The sequence below is a fragment of the Salvelinus namaycush genome, chromosome 34, assembly GCF_016432855.1.
Source record: "Salvelinus namaycush isolate Seneca chromosome 34, SaNama_1.0, whole genome shotgun sequence".
NCBI lineage: Eukaryota > Metazoa > Chordata > Actinopteri > Salmoniformes > Salmonidae > Salvelinus > Salvelinus namaycush.
In genome coordinates this window covers 31,051,160-31,076,138 of record NC_052340.1, presented here as the reverse complement: position 1 = coordinate 31,076,138, position 24,979 = coordinate 31,051,160, and the positions used below count along the sequence as shown (strand labels likewise).

Sequence of the window (24,979 nt, the reverse complement as noted above, 5' to 3'; positions counted from 1 at the left end):
CTAGCCCAATACAGCCACTAGTTCCATTAGAGCCTCTAGTCCAAATACAGCCTCTAGTCCAAATACAGCCACTAGTCCCAATACAGCCACAGAAGTCTAAATACAGGCACTAGTCCCAAAACAGCTTCTAGTCCAAATACAGCTACAAGTCCAAAAATAGCAACTAGTCCCAACACAGCCACACTAGTCCAAATACAGTCACGGTTAGCAATACAGCCACTACTTCCAATACAGCTACCAGTCCCAATACAGCCTCCAGTCCCAATACAGCCACCAGTCCCAATACAGCCTCCAGTCCCAATACAGCCACTATTCCCAATACAGCCACTAGTCCCAATACATCCACTAGTCCCAATACAGCCACTAGTCCCAATACAGCCACTAGTCCCAATACAGATACTAGTCCCAATACACCCACTAGTACAAATACACCTACTAGTCCCAATACAGCTACTAGTCCCAATAGAATCACTAGTCCCATTACAGCCACTAGTGCCAATACACCCACTAGTCCCAATACACCTACTAGTCCCAATACAGCTATTAGTCCCAATAGAACCACTAGTCCCATTACAGCCACTAGTGCCAATACAGCTACTAGTCCCAATAGAACTACTAGTCCCAATACAGCCAATAGTCCCAATACAGCCAATAGTCCCAATACAGCCAATAGTCCCAATACAGCCACTAGTCCCAATACAGCCTTGGGTCCAAATACAGCCACTAGTTCCAATACAGCCTTGAGTTCAAATACAGCCACTTTTCCCAATACAGCCACCAGTCCCAATACAGCCACTAGTCCCAATACAAATTACAAGTCCCAATACAGCCACTAGCCCTAAAATAGCCCTAGTCCCAATACAGCCACACTAGACCAAATACAGCCACTAGTCCCATTAATGTCACTAGTCCCAAAACAGACACCAATCCCAATACAGCCTCTAGTCCCAATAAATCCACTAGTCCCAATACAGCACTAGTCCCAATACATCCACTATTCCCATTATACCCTCTAGTCCCAATACAGCTACTAGTCCCATTACAGCAAATAGTCCCAATACAGCCACTAGTCCCAATACCGCCACACTAGTCCAAAAACAACCACTAGTCCCAATACAGCAAACTAGTCCCAATACATTCACTAGTCCCAATACAGCCACTAGTAAAATTGCAGCCAGTAGTGCAAATACAGCCAGTAGTCCTAATACAGCCTACAGTCCCAATACAGGCACTTGTCCCATTACAGAAACTAGCCCAATACAGCCACTAGTCCCATTACAGCCTCTAGTCCAAATACAGCCACTAGTCCCAATACAGCCACAGAAGTCTAAATACAGCCATTAGTCCCAAAACAGCTTCTAGTCCAAATACAGCTACAAGTCCCAAAATAGCAACTAGTCCCAACACAGCCACACTAGTCCAAATACAGTCACGGTTAGCAATACAGCCACTACTTCCAATACAGCTACCAGTCCCAATACAGCCACTTTTCCCAATACAGTCTCCAGTCCCAATACAGCCACTATTCCCAATACAAACACCAGTTCCATCACTGCAACTAATCCAAATACAGCCTCCAGTCCCAATAGAGCCAATAGTCCCAAAACAGCCACTAGTCCCAATACAGCCTTGAGTCCCAATACAGCCACTAGTTCCAATACAGACACTAGTCCCATTACAGCAAATAGTCCCAATACAGCTACTAGTCCCAATACAGCCAAACTAGTCCTAAAACATTCACTAGTCCCATTACAGCCACTAGTAAAATTGCAGCCAGTAGTGCAACTACAGCCAGTAGTCCCAATACAGCATATAGTCCCAATACAGCCACTTGTCCCATTACAGCAAAAAGTCCCAATACAGCCACTAGTCCCAATACCGCCACACTAGTCCAAAAACAACCACTAGTCCCAATACAGCAAACTAGTCCCAATACATTCACTAGTCCCAATACAGCCACTAGTAAAATTGCAGCCAGTAGTGCAAATACAGCCAGTAGTCCTAATACAGCCTACAGTCCCAATACAGGTTGTCCCATTACAGAAACTAGCCCAATACAGCCACTAGTCCCAAAACAGCTTCTAGTCCAAATACAGCTACAAGTCCCAAAATAGCAACTAGTCCCAACACAGCCACACTAGTCCAAATACAGTCACGGTTAGCAATACAGCCACTACTTCCAATACAGCTACCAGTCCCAATACAGCTACTAGTCCCATTACAGCAAATAGTCCCAATACAGCCACTAGTCCCAATACCGCCACACTAGTCCAAAAACAACCACTAGTCCCAATACAGCAAACTAGTCCCAATACAGCAAACTAGTCCCAATACATTCACTAGTCCCAATACAGCCACTAGTAAAATTGCAGCCAGTAGTGCAAATACAGCCAGTAGTCCTAATACAGCCTACAGTCCCAATACAGGCACTTGTCCCATTACAGAAACTAGCCCAATACAGCCACTAGTCCCAAAACAGCTCTAGTCCAAATACAGCTACAAGTCCCAAAATAGCACTAGTCCCAACACAGCCACACTAGTCCAAATACAGTCACGGTTAGCAATACAGCCACTACTTCCAATACAGCTACCAGTCCCAATACAGCCACTTTTCCCAATACAGTCTCCAGTCCCAATACAGCCACTATTCCCAATACAAACACAGTCCCATCACAGAACTAATCCAAATACAGCCTCCAGTCCCAATAGAGCCAATAGTCCCAAAACAGCCACTAGTCCCAATACAGCCTTGAGTCCAAATACAGCCACTATTCCCAATACAGCCACAAGTCCCAATACAGCCTCCAGTCCCAATACAGCCACCTGTTCCAATACAGTCAATAGTCCCAATACATCCAATAGTCCCAAAACAGCCACTTTTCCCAATACAGCCACCATCCCAATACAGCCACGAGTCCCAATAAAGCCACTAGACCCATTACAGTCACTAGTCCCAATACAACCACAAGTCCCAATACAGCCACTAGCCCGAATATAGCCCTAGTCCCATTAAAGTCACTAGTCCCAAAACAGACACCAGTCCCAACACAGCCACAATTCCCAACACAGCCCCTAGTCCCAATACAGCCACTAGTCCAAATACAGCCTCCAGTCCCAATACAGCCAGTAGTCCCAATACAGATCCTAGTCCCAATACAGATCCTAGTCCCAATACAGCCACCAGTCCCAATACAGCCACCAGTCCCAATACAGCCTCCAGTCCCAATACAGCCTCCAGTCCCAATAAAACCAATAGTCCCAATACAGCCAATAGACACAATACAGCCACTAGTCCCATTCCCGACACTAGTCCCAATACAGCCACAAGTCCCAATACAGCCACAAGTCCCATTATAGTCACTAGTCCCAATACAACCACCAGTCCCAATACAGCCACTAGCCCTAATATAGCCCTAGTCCCAATACAGCCACAGTAGACCAAATACAGCACTAGTCCCAATAAAGTTACTAGTCCCAAAACAGACACCAGTCCCAATACAGCCACAATTCCCAATACAGCCCCTAGTCCCAATACAGCCACTATTCCCATTACAGCCTCTAGTCTCAATACAGCTACTAGTCCCATTACAGCAACAAGTCCCAATAAAGCCAGAAGTCCCACTACAGCCTATAGTCCCAATACAGCTTCTTGTCCAATTATAGCAACTAGTCCCAAAACAAACACTAGTCCCATTACAGGCACTAGTCCCATTACAGCAACTAGTCCCGGTACAGCCGCTAGTCCCTATACAATACACTTGTCCCAATACAGTAACTAGTCCCAATACATCCACTAGTCCCAATACAGCCACTAGTCCCAATACAGCCACTAGTCCCGTTAGAGCACTAATCCACATACAACCACCAGTCCCAATACAGCCACTTGTCCCATTACAGCCTCTAGTCCAAATAAACCCATGTGTCCCATTTCAGCCACCAGTAACATTGCAGCCAGTAGTGCAAATACAGCTTCTAGTCCAAATACAGCTACTAGTCCCAATAAAGCCACTAGTCCCAATACAGCCTCTAGTCCCAATACAGCACACTAGTCCCAAAACAGCTTCTAGTCCAAATACAGCTACTAGTCCCAATATAGCAACTAGTCCCAATATAGCCAAACTAGTCCAAATACAGCCACATTACCTGATACAGCCATTAGTCCCAATACAGTCTCCAGTCCCAATACAGCCACTATTCCCCATACAGCCCGAAGTCCAAATACAGCCACTATTCCCAATACAACGACGAGTCCCAATACAGTCACTAGTCCCAATACAACCACTAGTCCCAATACAGCAAATAGTCCCAATACAGCCACTAATCCCAATACAGCCACACTAGTCCAAATACAGCCACTAGTACAAATACAGCCACTAGTCCCAATACAGCCACAAGTCCCATTACAGCCACTATTCCCATTACAGCCTCTAGTCTCAGTACAGCCACTAGTCCCATTACAGCAACAAGTCCCAATACAGCCAGAAGTCCCACTACAGCCTATAGTCCCAATACAGCTTCTTGTCCAATTATAGCAAATAGTCCCAAAACAGACACTAGTCCCATTACAGGCACTAGTCCCATTACAGCAACTAGTCCCAATACATCCACACTAGTCCAAATACATCTACTTGCCCCAATACAGACACTAGTCCCAATACAGAAACTTGTCCCAAAACAGTAACTAGTCCCAATACAGACACTAGTCCCAATACAGCCACTAGTCTCGTTAGAGCACTAATCCACATACAACCACCAGTCCAAATACAGCCACTTGTCCCATTACAGCCTCTAGTCCAAATAAATTCATGTGTCCCATTTCAGCCACAAGTCCCATTTCAGCCACCAGTAACATTGCAGCCAGTAGTGCAAATACAGCTTCTAGTCCAAATACAGCTACTAGTCCCAATATAGCAACTAGTCCCAACACAGCCACACTAGTCCAAATACAGCTACGTTACCCGATACAGCTATTAGTCCCAATACAGCCACACTATTCCCCATACAGCCACACTATTCCCCATACAGCCCGAAGTCCCAATACAGCCACTAGTCCAAATACAGCCACAAGTACAAATACAGCCACTAGTCCCAATACAGCCACTAGTCCCGATACAGCCACTAGTCCCGATACAGCCACTAGTCCCGATACAGCCACTAGTCCCGATACAGCCACTAGCCCCGATACAGCCACTAGTCCCGATACAGGCACTAGTCCCGATACAGGCACTAGTCCCGATACAGGCACTAGTCCCGATACAGGCACTAGTCCCGATACAGCCACCAGTCCCAATACAACAACGAGTCCCAATACAGCCACTAGTCCCAATACAGCCACTAGTCCCAATACAGCCAATTGCTCCAATACATCTACTAGTCCCAATACAGCCGCTAGTCCCAATACAGCTCTTGTCCTAATATAGCCCTAGTCCCAATACAGCCACAATAGACCAAATACAGCCACTAGTCCCATTACAAGCACCAGTCCCAATACAGCCACCAGTCCCAATACAGACAATAGTCCAAAAACAGACAATAGTCCAAAAACCGCTACTAGTCCCAATACAGGTACTAGTCCCAAAACACCCACTAGTCGCAAAACAGCCACACTAGTCCAAATACAGCCACGTACCCGATACAGTCCTTAGTCCCAATATAGTCTCCAGTCCCAATACAGCCACTAATGCCCATACAGCCCCTAGTCGTAATACAGCCACTAGTCCAAATACAGCCACAAGTACAAATACAGGCACTAGTCCCAATACAGCCACTAGTCCAAATACAGCCTCCAGTCCCAATATAGCCACTAATCCCAATACAGTTACTAGTCCCAATACAGCCTCGAGTCCGAATACAGCCACTATTCCCAATACAGCCACAAGTCCAAATACAGCCACTATTCCCAATACAGCCACTAGTCCCAATACAGCATCTAGTCCCAATACAGCCACTAATCCCAATACAGCCACACTAGTCCAAAAACATCTACTAGTCCCAATACAGCCACTAGTCCCAATACAGCCACTAGTCCCAATACAGCCACTAGCCCTAATATAGCCTTAGTATCAATACAGCCACACTAGACCAAATGCAGCCACTAGTCCCATTAAAGTCACCAGTCCCAATACAGCCACAAGTCCCAATACAGCCACTAGTCCCATTACAGCAACAAGTCCCAATACAGCCTATAGTCCCAATACAGCTTCTTGTCCAATTATAGCAACTAGTCCCATTACAGGCACTAGTCCCATTACAGCAACTAGTCCCGGTACAGCCACTAGTCCCAATACATCCACACTAGTCCAAATACATCTACTTGTCCCAATACAGTAACTAGTCCCAATACAGACACTAGTCCCAATACAGCCACTAGTCCATTAGAGCACTAATCCACATACAACCACCAGTCCCGATACAGCCACTAGTCCCGATACAGCCACTAGTCCCGATACAGCCACTAGTCCCGATACAGCCACCAGTCCCAATACAACAACGAGTCCCAATACAGCCACTAATCCCAATACAGCCACTAGTCCCAATACAGCCACTAGTCCCAATACAGCCACTAGTCCCAATACAGCCACTAGTCCCAATACAGCCAATAGTCCCAATACAGCCACTAGTCCCAATACAGCCAATTGCTCCAATACATCTACTAGTCCCAATACAGCCGCTAGTCCCAATACAGCTCTTGTCCTAATATAGCCCTAGTCCCAATACAGCCACAATAGACCAAATACAGCCACTAGTCCCATTACAAGCACCAGTCCCAATACAGCCACCAGTCCCAATACAGACAATAGTCCAAAAACAGACAATAGTCCAAAAACCGCTAATAGTCCCAATACAGGTACTAGTCCCAAAACACCCACTAGTCGCAAAACAGCCACACTAGTCCAAATACAGCCACGTTACCCGATACAGTCATTAGTCCCAATATAGTCTCCAGTCCCAATACAGCCACTAATGCCCATACAGCCCCTAGTCGTAATACAGCCACTAGTCCAAATACAGCCACAAGTACAAATACAGGCACTAGTCCCAATACAGCCACTAGTCCAAATACAGCCTCCAGTCCCAATATAGCCACTAATCCCAATACAGCTACTAGTCCCAATACAGCCACAAGTCCCAATACAGCCACTAGTCCCATTACAGCAACAAGTCCCAATACAGCCTATAGTCCCAATACAGCTTCTTGTCCAATTATAGCAACTAGTCCCATTACAGGCACTAGTCCCATTACAGCAACTAGTCCCGGTACAGCCACTAGTCCCAATACATCCACACTAGTCCAAATACATCTACTTGTCCCAATACAGTAACTAGTCCCAATACAGACACTAGTCCCAATACAGCCACTAGTCCATTAGAGCACTAATCCACATACAACCACCAGTCCCAATACAGCCACTTGTCCCATTACAGCCTCTAGTCCAAATAAATCCATGTGTCCCATTTCAGCCACAAGTCCCATTTCAGCCACCAGTAACATTGCAGCCAGTAGTGCAAATACAGCCTCTAGTCCCATTACAGCCTCTAGTCCCAATACAGCCACACTAGTCTAAATACAGCCTTACCAGTCCCAAAACAGCTTCTAGTCCAAATACAGCAACTAGTCCCAATATAGCAACTAGTCTCAACACAGCCACACTAGTCCAAATACAGCCACGTTACCCGATACAGCCATTAGTCCCAATACAGTCTCTAGTCCAAATACTGCCACTATTCCCCATACAGCCCGAAGTCCCAATACAGCCACTAGTCCAAATACAAAGTACAAATACAGCCACTATTCCCAATACAGCCACTATTCCCAATATAGCAACTAGTCCCAAATACAGCCACGTTACCCGATACAGCCATTAGTCCCAATACAGTCTCCAGTCCCAATACAGCCACTAGTCCAAATACAGCCTCCAGTCCCAATATAGCCACTAGTCCCAATACAGCCACTATTCCCAATACAGCCACTATTCCCAATACAGCCACTAGTCCCAATACAGCCACTAGTCCCAATACAGCCACTAGTCCCAATACAGCCACTAGTCCCGATACAGCCACTAGTCTCGATACAGCCACTAGTCCCGATACAACGACGAGTCCCATTACAGCAAATAGTCCCGATACAGCCATTAGTCCCAATACAGCCACACTAGTCCAAAAACATCTACTAGTCCCAATACAGCCACTAGTCCCATTACAGCAAATAGTCCCAATACAGCCACTAGTCCCAATACAGCCACTAGTCCCAATACAGCCACTAGTCCCAATACAGCCACTAGTCCCAATACAGCCACTAGTCCCAATACAGCCAATAGTTCCAATACATCTACTAGTCCCAATACATCTCTTGTCCCAATACAGCCACACTAGAGCAAATACAGCCACTAGTCCCATTAAAGTCACCAGTCCCAATACAGACACTAGTCCAAATACAGCCACATTACCCGATACAGCCATTAGTCCCAATACAGTCTCCAGTCCCAATACAGCCACTAGTCCAAATACAGCCTCCAGTCACAATACATCCAATAGTCCCATTACAGCCACTAGTCCCATTACAGCCTCTAGTTCCAACACAGCCACTAGTCCCAATACAGCCACTAGTCCCAATACAGCCACTAGTCCCATTACAGCAAATAGTATCAATACAGCCACTAGTCCCAATATAGCCACTAGTCCTATTCCCATTACAGCCACTATTCCGAATACAGCCACTAGTCCCATTACATCCACTATTTCCATTACATCCACTAGTACCAATACAGCCACTAGTCCCAATACAGCCACTAGTCCCATTACAGCAAATAGTATCAATACAGCCACTAGTCCCAATATAGCCACTAGTCCCATTCCCATTACAGCCACTATTCCGAATACAGCCACTAGTCCCATTACATCCACTATTCCCATTACAGCCACTATTCCGAATACAGCCACTAGTCCCATTACATCCACTATTCCCATTACAGCCACTAGTTCGAATACATCCACTAGTACCAATACAGCCACTAGTACCAATACAGCCACTAGTCCCAATATAGCCACACGAGTCCAAACACAGCCACTAGTTCCAATGCAGCCACTATTCCCAATAAAGCCACTAGTCCCAATACAGTACTAGTCTCAATACAGCCACTAGTCCCACTGCAGCCACTAGTCCCAATGCCTTCACTAGTCCCATTACAGCCACTAGTCCCAATACAGCCACTAGCCCTAATATACTCTAGTCCCAATACAGCCACTAGTCCCATTACATCCACTATTCCCATTACAGCCACTAGTTCCAATACATCCACTAGTCCCAATACAGCCACTAGTCCCAATACAGCCACCAGTCCCAATACAGCCACCAGTCCCAATACATCCACCAGTCCCAAACAGCCACTAGTCCCAATACAGCCACCAGTCCCAATACAGCCACCAGTCCCAATACAGCCACCTGTCCCAATACAGTCACGATCTAATACTCTCTCACTGTCTAATTTTTCTCTTTCACATAGTTCTATAACGGGGAGGATGGGGGACGTTGCAGTCATCTTCTCGGCCGCTGCATGCCTACTTTCTCAGTCTCTCTGTAGTGAGCTCTGGAGAGGTTCCATTGGGTACACTTCATAAATTTGTGACCCGATTCAGGAAACTTGTGTCGTGGAGCTGCATAAGTGTTGCTCTCCACTTTCTGGAGGATCAAGTTTTGAAATCAGTGGAATTAGAGTATGATAGCTGAAGAGATGGAGGAAACAATAATAACTGACGTTATTATTCGTTTCCCAGAGGTGTTTCCTTTCTAGTTAGAGCCTAATGTTAGCTAGCAAACATTGAACCTGGTTGGTTAGCTCCCAGCACTGTGGCATTGTGGTTTAACTATCTAACGTTGGCTGGCTGGCTCGTTACGTGATATGTGTACAACACCCGTTGAATATGGCCGGTGTCAGTAAACGTTTGCAAAAAAGCATAATGAAATTGTTGCCAGCAGAGCTGGTTAGGCTGTTTTCATGTTATCCAGAGGTAAACAAATCATCAGCCAGAGCTTCAAGTGTGCGCTCTGAACGCTCCGAGAGTGAAACGAGATGGGTGGGGCTAAAGCTTAAGAGGGTGTGAACGATGCTGAATGTGTGTAGACAAAGAAGAGCTCTTCACTAGATACCAAAACATTCAAAGGCAATTTTCTCAAAAGTGAGTTTACAAGTTGAACAACTTTCAAAACAGAATTACTTTCCCATTGTTCCTCAGATGCAGTGTATGATATACCATTTTGTTGCTCTGAGTCTCTACTTTTATCCAATGTAAAAAGGAAATAAAAAATTTGCTACATAAGACCGAATCCAGATGGTGAGTCACATATAATAATGTATATGGGGTCTGTGGAGTGGAGCAGCCAGAAGCCTTAGCCACCCAGCGTCTCTCTCTGGTTTGGCGGGCGAGGACGAGGAGGTGGCTTTTGGCGGAAAAGATCCACACGCGCCTGTGAAGGGACGGAGCCTGCACTCTTTCAGATAGGTAAATGTCATGGGAAATCACCAAATCACTTTACATTAGTGAAGAGCTCAGCGGCGTGAGTGAGTGAGTGAGTGAGTGAGTGAGTGAGTGAGTGAGTGAGTGAGTGAGTGAGTGAGTGAGTGAGTGAGTGAGTGAGTGAGTGAGTGAGTGAGTGAGTGAGTGAGTGAGTGAGTGAGTGAGTGAGTGAGTGAGTGAGTGAGTGAGTGAGTGAGTGAGTGAGTGAGTGAGTGAGTGATACCAGCACCAGCACTGGCTCTGTTTCTGTCTCATCACACTCGTGCTCTCCGTACACAAGAACACACACACTTATTATGAGTCAAAACACACACAATAGATCAAAAATCCCCAAACACAAATTAACATACTGTACACGTCCACTGGGGCTTCATTACGAGACACAGTGAGCTGAAAGCTGAAAGCCTGTTTTGAGTGACTTCTTGGTGATACAGCACTTGAACCTGCTGTCTGAATCCTTCTGTCACTCTCTCCCACTGAAGCAATTCTTTTCTGTCTCTTTGTCTGCAGTTCTGTCTTTTTACCAAACTATATTCTTTGTCTGAATTCCACTCAGATATTCTCACACAAACACATACAAACACACACCACACACACACAGAAACACACACAATCCATTTATGAAAAGGTGCCGTATTTTCTGAACTCAAACCCACGATAAAGTTGACCAAGGAGAGAGTTTTTTGCCAGTGGATAGTTTTGTGTGGGTACGTAGGCTACTGTACGTGACGAAGTTCTCATTTTCTACTCTATGACCATGAAACAGACTCAAAAAGCCCCTTTAATAAGACCAGTCTGCTTTAGTGCATTCAGAGAACCAGTGCCTAAGTATACTCAGAAAATAGTATTAGTGCACTCAGAAACCAATCAGAAAAGAGTATTAGTGCACTCAGAAACCAATCAGAAAATAGTAATAGTGCACTCAGAAACCAATCAGAAAAGAGTATTAGTGCACTCAGAAACCAATCAGAAAAGAGTATTAGAGCACTCAGAAACCAATCAGAAAAGAGTATTAGAGCACTCAGAAACCAATCAGAAAAGAGTATTAGAGCACTCAGAAACCAATCAGAAAAGAGTATTAGTGCACTCAGAAACCAATCAGAAAAGAGTATTAGTGCACTCAGAATCCAATCAGAAAAGAGTATTAGTGCACTCAGAAACCAATCAGAAAAGAGTATTAGTGCACTCAGAAACCAATCAGAAAAGAGTATTAGTGCACTCAGAAACCAATCAGAAAAGAGTATTAGTGCACTCAGAAACCAATCAGAAAAGAGTATTAGTGCACTCAGAAACCAATCAGAAAAGAATATTAGTGCACTCAGAAACCAATCAGAAAAGAATATTAGTGCACTCAGAAACCAATCAGAAAAGAGTATTAGTGCACTCAGAAACCAGTCAGAAAAGAGTATTAGTGCACTCAGAAACCAATCAGAAAAGAGTATTAGTGCACTCAGAAACCAATCAGAAAAGAGTATTAGTGCACTCAGAAACCAATCAGAAAAGAGTATTAGAGCACTCAGAAACCAATCAGAAAAGAGTATTAGAGCACTCAGAAACCAATCAGAAAAGAGTATTAGAGCACTCAGAAACCAATCAGAAAAGAGTATTAGAGCACTCAGAAACCAATCAGAAAAGAGTATTAGTGCACTCAGAAACCAATCAGAAAAGAGTATTAGTGCACTCAGAAACCAATCAGAAAAGAGTATTAGTGCACTCAGAAACCAATCAGAAAAGAGTATTAGTGCACTCAGAAACCAGTCAGAAAAGAGTATTAGTGCACTCAGAAACCAATCAGAAAAGAATATTAGTGCACTCAGAAACCAATCAGAAAAGAGTATTAGTGCACTCAGAAACCAGTCAGAAAAGAGTATTAGTGCACTCAGAAACCAATCAGAAAAGAGTATTAGTGCACTCAGAAACCAATCAGAAAAGAGTATTAGTGCACTCAGAAACCAGTCAGAAAAGAGTATTAGTGCACTCAGAATCCAATCAGAAAAGAGTATTAGTGCACTCAGAAACCAATCAGAAAAGAGTATTAGTGCACTCAGAAACCAGTCAGAAAACCAGTTTGAGCTTTGGAGCAAAGGAGAGGAGCAAGTACAGATCAAAGCCTGTCCCCCATGGTTTTCTCAGAATTGTCAACCAGCTTAGCACCACTGGCCACACTCAAACCACACACTGTAATACAAAGAAACAGACACAGACACACTCACTCCGTCTTTCCCTATCTCTCTCTAACTCCCTCTCCCTTTGTTGACCTCCCTCCCTCTCTCCTCCCTTCTTCTCCCTATCTCTAACTGCAACCAACTGGCATAGCACTTCAAGAGATGGCCATAGTCCAACCCAATGTGTTCAGATCACTGTCTGGAGGTTAGTTTTAAGACCACACTTAGAGGTAGAGAGAGGGAGAGAGAGCGGTAGAGAGAGAGAGAGAGACAGACAGAGACAGACAGAGACAGAGATGGAGGAGAGACAGAGATGGAGGAGAGACAGAGATGGAGGAGAGACAGAGATGGAGGAGAGATAGAGGGAGAGATGGAGGAGAGACAGAGAGGGTGGGAGGTAGAGAAGGAGGAGTGAACAGAGAGGGAGGGATGAGAGTTACAGATAGGGAAGTAGGTAGAGGAAGAGGAAGGTGTAACAAAGAGAGAAAGTGACTGTCGGAGCAGACAGAAAATAATCTGAGGAATTTCCCAAACCAAAATAGTTGAAATAGCTCTACTAATTAAATATTCAGACAGCAGGTCATGGTTATCGTGAAGAGGAGTTGTGTTGGATGGAGGGAGCTGTAAAGGGCTAGGTATTTACACACACACAAACACTACCACCTCCCCAGTGCTGACACACTCAACAAGGGAGATAGATAGAGAGGGTGATAGGAAAGAGGAAACCCGAGCAAGCAGACAGGGGACAGAGGAGTGGGGGGGGGGGGGGGGGAGAGAGGAAATGGACAGAGATGATACAGAGAAAGAGGGGAGTTTAAGAGAGAGAGAGAGAGATAGAATCCGCCGTGCTGCCAATGTGCTCCAGCCCTGTGTCTGCGACGAGGTCTGGCTCTATTGGTGTTCCCCCGACACACTCAGGAAGAAGACCTCTGTGCCTGTCTTTAATTGGCTCCTGTTCGTTAAGAGTGGGGGAGAGGAGAGCTCTGGGACCTGTTAACGAGCCAAGCATATTAATGGGGTCCATGAGAGGATCACCCACGGATCCCGACTCTCAGCCACATCGACAATGGGGGTCTCAGGTAGCCTAGAAGTTAGAATGTTGGGTCAGTAAACGAAAGGTTGCTGGTTTGAATACCCAAGGTCAAAAATCTGTCGATTTGCCCTTGAGCAAGGCACTTAACCCTAATTTGCTCTTGGGCACTGTACTACTATGGCTGACCCTGTAAAACAACTTATTTCACTGCACCTATCTGGTGTACGTGACAATAAAACATTTTATTTGTTCTCCTATAGGTCAATACACACACACAGGTGCTGATGCCTTGAGAGGATTGAAACTGAGAGAACTGTGTCATAGAGTGAAATAAGAATGATGTCTGTGTGCACAATGATAACAAGTTGTCAAGTAAATATCAAGTGATCCAATTCAGAACCAGGGAGCTGCTTCCCCATGCATGACTTTTGACCACTATCTGCTGTTGGCTCTTATTTTTAACATTTCAGTTTCCATCGTGAAAACATGTCCTGTGATGTTTTAACTGTCCTGTATTCTATTAATGTAATGTATTAGGTATTTTAAGTGGGTTTATTTATGTAAATGTAGCTTTTTTTTCAGTTTGATTTGTGAGCAAGAATCAATCAACTCAAACTCACCCTAATTATTATACTGTATGCAGAGTGCACCATGTAAGAGAACATGTGTTCTGTCTCTACTTCGACTCTCAACACACATGCAGAACTCTAGCCATGGAGTCCCACAGAGAGAAAGGGAGAGGGAACAAGAGGGAGGACAGGATAAATGGAGAGATGACCCTGATGGAAACAGAGCAGAGATGCAGGCAGAGACCCAGGTGATAGGTGTACCCTTCCTGCCCCAGAGATCACCCGAGTCAACATCATCAGAACTCCTTCATTCAAATCAAATTCAAACAACTTTATTTGATCCGTCTTAAGCTTAACTCCACCAGCAGCATGGGTGGTTAGACTATTTGACAGAACAATTTCCCTTTATGATATACTGACAAAATAAAGGAAACACCAACAGAAATTGTCTTAATAGGGCGTTGGGCCACCACGCAACAGTCTCACTGCAAAATTAAACGTTCATCCACGCTCTCCAAATGCCAAATTTCAAAGTTGCTCCAAACGTCAAATGTTTAAGTGTTTTGGTTGCTCCTACTACTCTGAAATTAAGGCCCTCATTCTGAAGGTAAGGCCCTCATTCTGAAGGTAAGGCCCTCATTCTGAAGGTAAGGCCCTCATTCTGAAGGTAAGGCCCTCATTCTGAAGGTAAGGCACTCATTCTGAAGGTAAGGCACTCATTCTGAAGGTAAGGCACTCGTTCTGAAGGTAAGGCCCTCATTCTGAAGGTAAGGCACTCATTCTGAAGGTAAGGCACTCGTTCTGAAGGTAAGGCACTCGTTCTGAAGGTAAGGCACTCGTTCTGAAGGTAAGGCACTCGTTCTGAAGGTAAGGCACTCGTTCTGAAGGCAAGGCCCTCGTTCTGAAGGTAAGGCACTCATTCTGAAGGTAAGGCACTCGTTCTGAAGGTAAGGCCCTCATTCTGAAGGTAAGGCACTCGTTCTGAAGGTAAGGCACTCGTTCTGAAGGTAAGGCACTCGTTCTGAAGGTAAGGCACTCGTTCTGAAGGTAAGGCCCTCATTCTGAAGGTAAGGCACTCGTTCTGAAGGTAAGGCATACATTCTGAAGGTAAGGCACTCGTTCTGAAGGTAAGGCACTCGTTCTGAAGGTAAGGCACTCATTCTGTTTTAGTTGCTCCTGCTACTCTGTATCGTTCATTAAGGCACTCATTCTGGTAAGGTAAGAGTTAAGGTTAGGGGATACAGTGCCTTCAGAATGTCACGTTCCTGACCTTATTTCCTTGGTTTAGTCTTTGTTTAGTTGGTCAGGACGTGAGCTGGGTGGGTGTAGTCTATGTTTTGTGTTTCTATGTTGGGTTTGTTGTTTGGCCTAATATGGTTCTCAATCAGAGGCAGGTGTTTTGCATTGTCTCTGATTGGGAACCATATTAAGGTAGCCTGTTTGCACTGTTGGTTTGTGGGTGATTGTTTCCTGTCTTTGTGTTCTGCACCAGATAGGACTGTTTTCGGTTTTCACATTTATTGTTTTGTAGCTTGTAGTGTTCACGTTATTATTCTTTATTAAACATGTTGAACACTAGCCGCGCTGCGTTTTGGTCCTCTCCTTCATCCCAGGAAGAAATCCGTTACACAGAAAGTATTCATACACTTTGACTTATTCCACATTTTGTTGTGTTACAGCCTGAATTCAAAATGGATTCAATAAAATAAAAAGTCTAACATGTTTTTAGACATTTTTGCAAATTAATTGAAAATTAAGTCCAGAAATATGAATTTACATAACTATTGACACCCGAGTCCATACTTTGTAGAAGCACCTTTGGCGGCAATTACAGCTATGAGTCTTTCTGGGTAAGTCTCTAAGAGCCTTCCATACCTGAATTGTGCAACATTTGCCGATGATTATTTTCAAAATTCTTCAAGCTTTGTCAAATTGGGTGTTGATCATTGCTAGAAAACCATTTTCAGGTCTTGTCATAGACTTTCAACCAGATTTAATTCAAAACTGTAACTCAGCCCCTCAGGAACATTTACTGTCTTCTTGGTTAGCAACACCAGTGTAGATTGTGTTTTAGGTTGTTGCAGGGGCGCAACTTTGGTTTTAGAAGTGGGGGGGGCATATTTATATATAACTTTTTATCCAGTCAGACAAACACTCCAAACAGCCTACCCGACCGCTCGACGCGTACCAAGCGTACGCATGGTTCTAAACCACACCGTTGCCTCATTTTGTATCACATTCCCCAGTGAAAGGTGCACCCCTGGGTTATTGTCCTGCTGAAAGGTGAATTCATCTCCTAGTGTCTGGTGGAAAGCAGACTGAACCAAGCATACCCATAACATGATGCAGCCACCACTATGCTTGAAAATTTGGAGAGTGGTACTCAGTAATGTGTTGTGTTGGATTTAACCCAAACATAACACTTTGTATTCAGGACAAAAAGTGAATTGCTTTGCTACATTTTTTTTGCAGTATTTTTTTAGTGCCTTGTTGAAACAGGACACATGTTTTGGAATATTTGTATTCTGTACAGGCTTCCTTCTTTTCACTCTGTCAATTAGGTTAGTATTGTACAATGTTATTGATCCATCCTCAGTTTTCCCCTATCACAGCCGTTAAACTCTGTAACTGTTTTAATGTCACCATTGGCTTCATGGTGAAATCCCTGAGCGGTTTCCTTCCTCTCCGGCAACTGAATTAGGAAGGACACTGAATCTTTGTAGTGACTGGGTGATTTGATACACCATCCGGGTTCCTCTAAGCTATATGGAATTGCTTTCAGAAGGTCATTAGCTATTTGATTTTGAATTTAAAGACCCCTTGAAGTATCAATAAAATATATTTACAAATTAGCCGGAGAATTACATTTGGCCTTACTGCTATTTGGTCATACAAATGCATTGAATAACAGATTAATTACATGGAACAATAGATAGTCCCCCTCCCAAAAATCTAAAGGAAGTTTGTTCTGAAGTGTTTGTCCTATATCTGAGAGATATAAGAAATATCAGGAAACCTTTTGCAGATTATTATTATTCTTTTTACATGTATTTAACCCGTTACTTTTGGCACTAAACTGTCTCCATATATACTTTCATGAATTTTTTCAACTGCTCCGGGGACATTCAGACGAGTCTTGTCAGGCCTGTGGGCATCCTAGAGCAGACTATCATGTACCTGTTCGTGAGAGTCTCACCTTTCCAAAGAGGGTTCATATTAGTGTGTAGCCCAAACTGTTCATACGCTACATAAAGAGGTTGGCACATCCACTATACCGAGACACTTGTGGGGGTTCCTATGCTACAGACAATTTTGTGATAGAGATCTGTTGTTTTGTCACATTTCACCGCAGATGTGTTCCACATCGGCAGATGAGGTGGATTGAGACATATCCAGAGCAAAACAACAGATCTCTATCTTAAACGGACAGATGTGTATTATGCTAATTCGATTTCCGGTGGGGTGCTGACATCGTCTCTAGGGGGTAAAAACAACCAAAAACTGTCTCCACGACTGGGATCAAACACGCAACCTTCTGATCCAGCATCGTGGAATTACGGAATCTGAATGGTTAAGGTAAGGGGTGGATAAAAATGTACTGAATTGGTACCTGGAGGAAAATGGGGGAGGGAAATGTTTTTTCAATTTCAGTCAATAGGAGGGTTTAGTATTTCTTTTAATCTAGTCCAGGGGAGGGTCATGTAATTTGTAATTGATGAAATGTCAATATTAAGCTATATATCGATGTGCGCCCGATGCCGTTCCTAATCTCTGATTATTCGCTGGGCACACAATATCAAGTGCGACAACAGGCTATTTTGTGTGGTCTCAATCAAATGATCCATAGCATATAGGCTATAGACTACGAAGTGCATACTTGGAGAAGCACAGAGCAAAGTTACATGTATAAGATAGATGCTGGGATGGTGTAAATACAACCAGGCTGCATTACACTGCAATTGATATTCCAACCCTGAGCCCTGCTCTGCTCTTGCTGATCAAAAACGTTGTTTGTGCTGTCTATCTAATGGCTGTGCTGTGTACGCCTATGGGGGCAGTTCAGGTGAGTCAAAGGCTTCTTCCGAAAATAATTGTCGATTAGGTGTAGTCCAAAAAATCTTGCGCGCGACTACCTATAGCCTATGTTCTGTTCAGTTTGAGAAGGAGAGCGCGAAGATGAGGAGGACCAGAGGTCAACTTTGATAGCTTGCTATAATTGCTTTTATTTAAAATAATATGTTTCTTGCCAGTGATGTATTTATCAGAGTAAGACAACAATAAGACAGATTCGAGTCATTTACATTGTGGTGCTGAAACTTGAAGCAGCAGCCGCAGTACAATCAATCAGAAATCGACAGCTCATTGTGCGGAAAGTTGGCAAATTCGAGTAGGCATAATTAATTTCAACCATCTTCATTTTAATTAGACTTTACTAAAAACAAGAGGGCTTTGTGTTGGTGCCGATTTCTTCCTATTTCGAAATAATAGGCAGGCCTACCTGTTTGGCTGCAACACAGACTAAATGTGGCTATAGGCTGCTATATCCATAGATTTGTCAGTAAATTCCTTCACCCACCATGCACTCTTTGAATAGCATACCTCCGTGTCAGTGAAGTGCAGGTAAGTTAAAACCAAGACTCGAATTTAGGGGATGTGAGAGGGTATGCCATAGCCCTACCTTTTATTATGGAAAATGGCAAAAAGCACAGGCCTTTGTTCGCTTAAGATTTTAAAGAAAATGAAACTGAAACATTATATAAAGTGATATATATCTGTGGTCCGTGCTAGAAACAAGCTGTAAAATACCCAGGAAAGACGTGACTATGACGATGTATATGGCTATATCATTGTTTAGTTTCTTTGACATTCAGAGACTGAGCTACAACCTTCTATAGCCGAGGAGACAAAACATGTACTTTGCTTGGGAAGTAATCTAATTATGTCACTATCAATTGATTAAACTATTCACTTTCTGTACAATAGAAGAGGTTTAAACCCAGAAGGCTTTTAGGGAAACACGTGTGACCTCTCGTTGGGTTAAGCCGTGGAAGAAGAGTAGCCAGCCGGCGTACATTTTTTCTGCGTCAGTAGGCCTACTCTTTCTGGGGTGGAAAGCTATAGGCCTAACTTTTGAAAGTACCTTGATCAGATTCCTAATGATGTCTCAGATATGTTATTTGCAAACAGGGACAGTTTCGTTGCAAACAATACACACTGATTCGGCATTGGAAAAATATGATGAGATGAACACGTAGGCCTGTCCATTAGTCTGTAATTTTGGTAATTTGTGTGGTATTCTGCTAATATGTAAAATGACGTAGAATTGCATGAAATGTATATAAAATACAAATTTTTCTCTGCAAATACGATGATACAGTACAATAGAGTCATGCAATACTTTTACTATAAAGGAGATCTTTCCACTCCTACTTTTGTCCACGGTCGTCTGCGAAAAACCGCAACATTCTGGCCCCCAGCTCCGTGGGCAAAATTCCTGTGTTGCCATGCAATGCTTACAGGACAATGAACAGTTTCTAAAAATGCTTATAAAAAGGCTCTGGTCTTTCCAAAAAAGTGAAGGTAAACGCCAGACATATTCCCTGCTATACACTTTATGTTTTTTCAAGTGTTCAGGAAGGGTTCGGGTAAAATATATATTTTAGGTCCGATTTTCTCCATGTAACCCTTATTATAAATAACGTTACTTTTCTAAGGGTTAAAATTTGGGATAGGGTAAAAACAATACGTTTAGGCAGTTATTTCAAAAGGTTAAGGTAAAGGTTAAGGTTTGGGATAGGGTTAAAACGAAAAATAAAAAACTCCACAACTGGTATCAAACACGCAACCTTTTGATCCAGAGTCATGGGATTACGCCCATCCACAATCAATTATGTTTTATGTGTGTGTTGGGCAGTATTGGTGCGTGGGTAAAATCACTGGGGAAGCTAAGCCAGGGAAAAAAGCCATATTACAACCTATTCATTGTGATAATTGCGTTGTTTTCTCTATAAACTCTTAGTTCAAATGCCTTGGGACCGTGATATATAGGCCTAAAGCCGAGACAATAAGAAGAGACAGTGGCAGAATAAATTCAACCACACCTTTGTTTCGTCGCAAACCCGGAGAGCACAAAGCATATCGCATGTAACAAACAGTTAATGTTTCCGACATTTTCGGACTACTAAACAACTATTGATTTAGAACCACATAGAGTTACCGCAAGTCGCAAAGAAACAGGAGCTGCCTCCATTATTCCAGCAACATTTCAACTTCAATATTTCGACATCATCAAATCACCTCTGCTTAGTCTAATGCAGTGACAACTAAAAGATACCCAAAATAATTTAGTCCAATCAACGTAAGCTAAATATGATGTGGCTGTCCATGGGTCTGGTTTTTGTGTGCGTGCGCGCGCGCGCGCGTGTGTGTACTTGCATTCGTTCAAGTAGAACTAACATGTTGACTCATTCTACTTGTAGAGAAACGCCAATGCCATCCTTCTCTCTTTCATGTTAGCAAAACGGTCTACAGTACATGCTTACATTTTTTGTTGCTCGCTAGTCTAACTTCCTTTCATTGTCAACGTTAGCTAGTTAATAAGGATCGGACCCTTCATCTCAATTTCAGCCTAAAGGGACATACCCAAATCTAACTGCTTGTAGCTCAGGACCTGAAGCAGGGATATGCATATTCTTGATACTATTTGAAAGGAAACACTTAAGTTTGTGTATTTGTGAAATTAATGTAGGAGAATATAACACATTAGATCTGGTAAAAGATAAACAAACAAAAAAACATGCACTTTCTATTTTTATTGCATCATCTTTGAAATGCATAAAAAGGCCATACATTGACATAGGAAGTTGGGTGTACTTTAAATGTTGTCCATAAGAGGGCAGCAGTGTGTGTGCACAGTTTCAGACTGATACATTCAAGAATATGAGATCTACATAATATTTTGTATCAAGTCCCTCACGAGTTTGCCCAAATGCACCCAAGTGGCCGAATTGGTCAAGTGATACATTTCCAAGTGCATAATTATAGAGAACATACAAAAATGTTATGGTATTTTTATTTTATTTTAATTAGCTTCCCTACATAAAAGGTAGGAACCTTCACACCTCTAGATGGCCGGGCCAGGGTGGGTGTGGAGCCAGAGACAGCAGAGGGGTCAGACTGGAGGATCCACACCTACGTTTGAATAAGTGGAGGATTGAGGAGTCTCTACCACTGCTGTTACTAAATGTACTGAATAAGACTCACACATAACTTTCAATCTTTAACCACATTTTAGCAGAGATGCAGACAAACATATTTAGTTTCTTTTAAAAAAGAACTACGAGTTAGTAGGATACAGACATCTCAATAGGAATGCTTAGATATGCATTTTTTTTTTTTTTTTACATAGAAATAAGCATAATGATTATGGCTCTAGATTGCAGGGAAAAGCTGTCCCCTCTGATTTTTAGGGAACATGACGCCCCTGGCAGATGATGCTTTTCAGCAAGAATAAAAGCAAGCGAACCGAGGACTTCTAAATAACGACTGGGACTGCTGATAAAGTGCTACAGAGAGACAGAGATAGAGACAGGGAAACAGAGAGCGGGTACGGAAGGTCGGCCATTGGCTCCAACCTCCAACAGTCAACATCTGGACCATGCCATAAGGGCAGAAAAAACGGGATTTGAGCACTCAGTATTAGGCAAAACAGACTGGAATTAACCAAGGGTATTAAAACTATTCCCGGTCCCTGCTTTAAACCCCCAAACCATCACAACTAAATGTGCATTCTGTTTTCAAACATATAATCCAATATTAACCAGTAACCTAGATAACAGCTACTAGACCACTGTGAAAAAGCCAAACAAAATAAACCCATTGTATGTCACCCGTATGGGCACATAATGTGTTTGCAACAATAACAGGGCTGTCGGTGTGTTGGAGCGGACTTCTTGCCGCTCTGTTTGGATACCCCTGGCGGGAATCCATCATTGTTATACTGTGTTCTCTTTTGCATTTCCGGTATGGACTCGGCAGGCATCGGCAGGCATATGAAAAAGGTTTGCAAACCCACACTGGAAATAAAAGTTTAGGCCCCGGTTTATGCACACACAAAAAACATGGCTATTTACTTATTTATTCAAATAAATAAACAAGACAATAAATCTAAAAACAATTATGATCAATTTTGAAGAAAACAAACGATTAATGCATAAACTATAGGTCTATCAACAATAAAGTAAGCTAAACAAAATAATCCCATGGGATTGCAATCTTTTACCCTTTCATAATCTATGCAATTTATGCGTAAATTGTTTGGTAGGAATTGAGTGGCTCCATAAAATCTGAGAACTGCTTGCAGAATCTTCACAAGTGACTGATGAATGACTGTCAAAGCATTGCCATAGGTAATTAAAACACATTACAGACAATAGGATATAACATTTTCCAATAACAAAAAGTGATTAAAACTCAAATCGTCAACATTCGATACAATCTTAATTTTATCTGTGCATAAAGAACTAAATCCTTCTGCATTGGAGGAATACACTCACTATTTTCAGCAGTCTCATTCATATGTGGAGTCTTGCGTGTAGGCTTATTGGTGTGAATGAGACCGCTCAGGGATTCAGATAACGCACGAGAACGAAATCGTATTTTCAGAATCTCTCTTTATCATTGCATTTAGAATATATCTATTGCATTGGTTGATATGTCAAAGTCATGCCAAATTATTTAAACAATATTAAGGTATAACTACTGGTGCCATCTTTCTCCGTCTCGCGAGTGAACACACAAATAGACACAAACAATCATTATCCCCTTACCCGCATTTCTAAGTTTCCGGTTCCTAAGCACTGAAATGATAACCAGCAAGTTGCCCAAGACATCCACCACCGTGGTGAAGATCAGCACGCTGGCCAGTACCGTGATAGCCCACGCGGGACGCGTCCCCGGCCGCGCGTCCAGAACCGTGCGGTTCCTGGAGAACGAAACATTCTCTGGCATGTCGAAAACCTTAGGGCTGCCAACGTATGTCCTCCCTGTCCGAGTCATTCAAACACCGCTGTCCTGGCAAAACAGTGACATGTTGTTGCGAAAGTAGACTTGTAGCCTATTTGACAGCTGAATATGTTTAACGTCGCGGTGGGCGCTTGGTTTCGACAGTCTGTGATGCACACTGTTTCTCAACTTGCTTAGAGTGAGCCGCGCCGTCATCGAGTTGTTTATAACTGTGCCCGCTCTGGCCAGCTGGCCCTAATATCCCCTATCGATCAGATACATGAGAAGGCTCGTGGGTGCTCCGTGCTGTCATTCCTGGCAGTTCATTTGCATATCCAGTCCAGCTGTTATCCCAGTGTGCGCCTATCGCTTTCTCTCAACCCTCCTCTCTCTTCTATGCTGGTCGGACCGAACCTTGCCTGCTGTGCTGTGAGCTGCTGTATCTCGCCTCTGGCAAAGTCTGGCTGCGGTCTGAATTATTTGTTTTAAAAGCTGCTCGGAATTGCGAATCCACCGCGCAATCAGACACGATAGCGAGAGCCAGACGGTAGGCTCGTATTCAGAAATAGGATATATCGGGGAGGCGGATTCATCAACTCGTGCTTCGAAACCGAGCTCAGTGAAGCATGCTTTTCATGAGTATTGTTTCGCCCAGGCGCGGTGACAAGCCATTCTTTGATTGGTTTGATTCTGTTTATTAATTAGAAGGATATTTCTGTCTGTCTGCGCTACGCCTTCTGGAAACAATGTTGTATTACATTGAATTGACTATCATTCGACAACAGATGCCTGCTCCGTCCAACCTCTTCACTACAAAAAGTGTCAAGTTGCTAGTAGGAAGAGGAGACTGGCTAGCACCACCGGGAGCGAATTGCATATGAGGGACCTGAATGTGTCCGACCCACTGGGCAAAAACTGGTTGAATCAATGTTGTTTCCACGTAATTTCAATCAAAAAATGTAATGTGATGATGTTGAAACAACATGGAAAACTGATTGAATTCGCAAAAAGTTATCTACATGAGGGAATTTCGTATTTTGTCAATGACATTGGGACTTTTTTGTTGATTTTACGTTAGTTGACAACTCAACCAAATGTAATTCAAAACTAGATGTTGAACAGACTTCTATACCAAGTGGGTATTGTGCACCTCCTCTCTGTGCTTCTGGGGAGCACCATCTCCTATAATATGAGCTCTCTCAACCAGTTCCAGCATGCTATATTATCACCCCCACAATTATAATGTATATACAGTACCAGTCAAACATTTGGACACACCTACTCAATCAAGGGTTTTTCTTTATTTTGAATATTTTCAACATTGTAGAATAATAGTAAAGACATCTCAACTATGAAATAATACATTTTTAATAATTTACTAACCAAAAAAGTCTTCAACAAATCTAAATATATTTTATATTTGAGATTCTTCAAAGTAGCCACCCTTTGCCTTGATGACAGCTTTGCACACTCTTGGCATTCTCTCAACCAGCTTCAAGTGGAATGCTTTTCAAACTGTCATGAAGGAGTTCCCACATAATGCTGAGCACTTGTTGACTGCTTTTCCTTCACTCTGCGGTCCAACTCATCCCAAACCATCTCAATTGGGTTGCGGTTGGGTGATTGTTGAGGCCAGGTCATCTGATGCAGCACTTCATCACTCTCCTTGGTCAAATAGTCCTTACACAGCCTGG

General features: G+C 43.2%; 1 protein-coding gene across 1 annotated transcript in view; it reads right to left on the bottom strand.

Annotated features, from left to right (window-relative positions):
• LOC120028872 (melatonin receptor type 1B-B-like) overlaps positions 1-23,339 on the bottom strand; it is a 71,807-nt gene extending 48,468 nt beyond the window's left edge. The window contains exon 1 of the mRNA XM_038974123.1: positions 23,111-23,339. Within this exon, the coding sequence (XP_038830051.1) occupies positions 23,111-23,339 (229 nt within the window). The remainder of the gene's footprint in view (positions 1-23,110) is intronic.
• Positions 23,340-24,979: the final 1,640 nt, after the last annotated feature.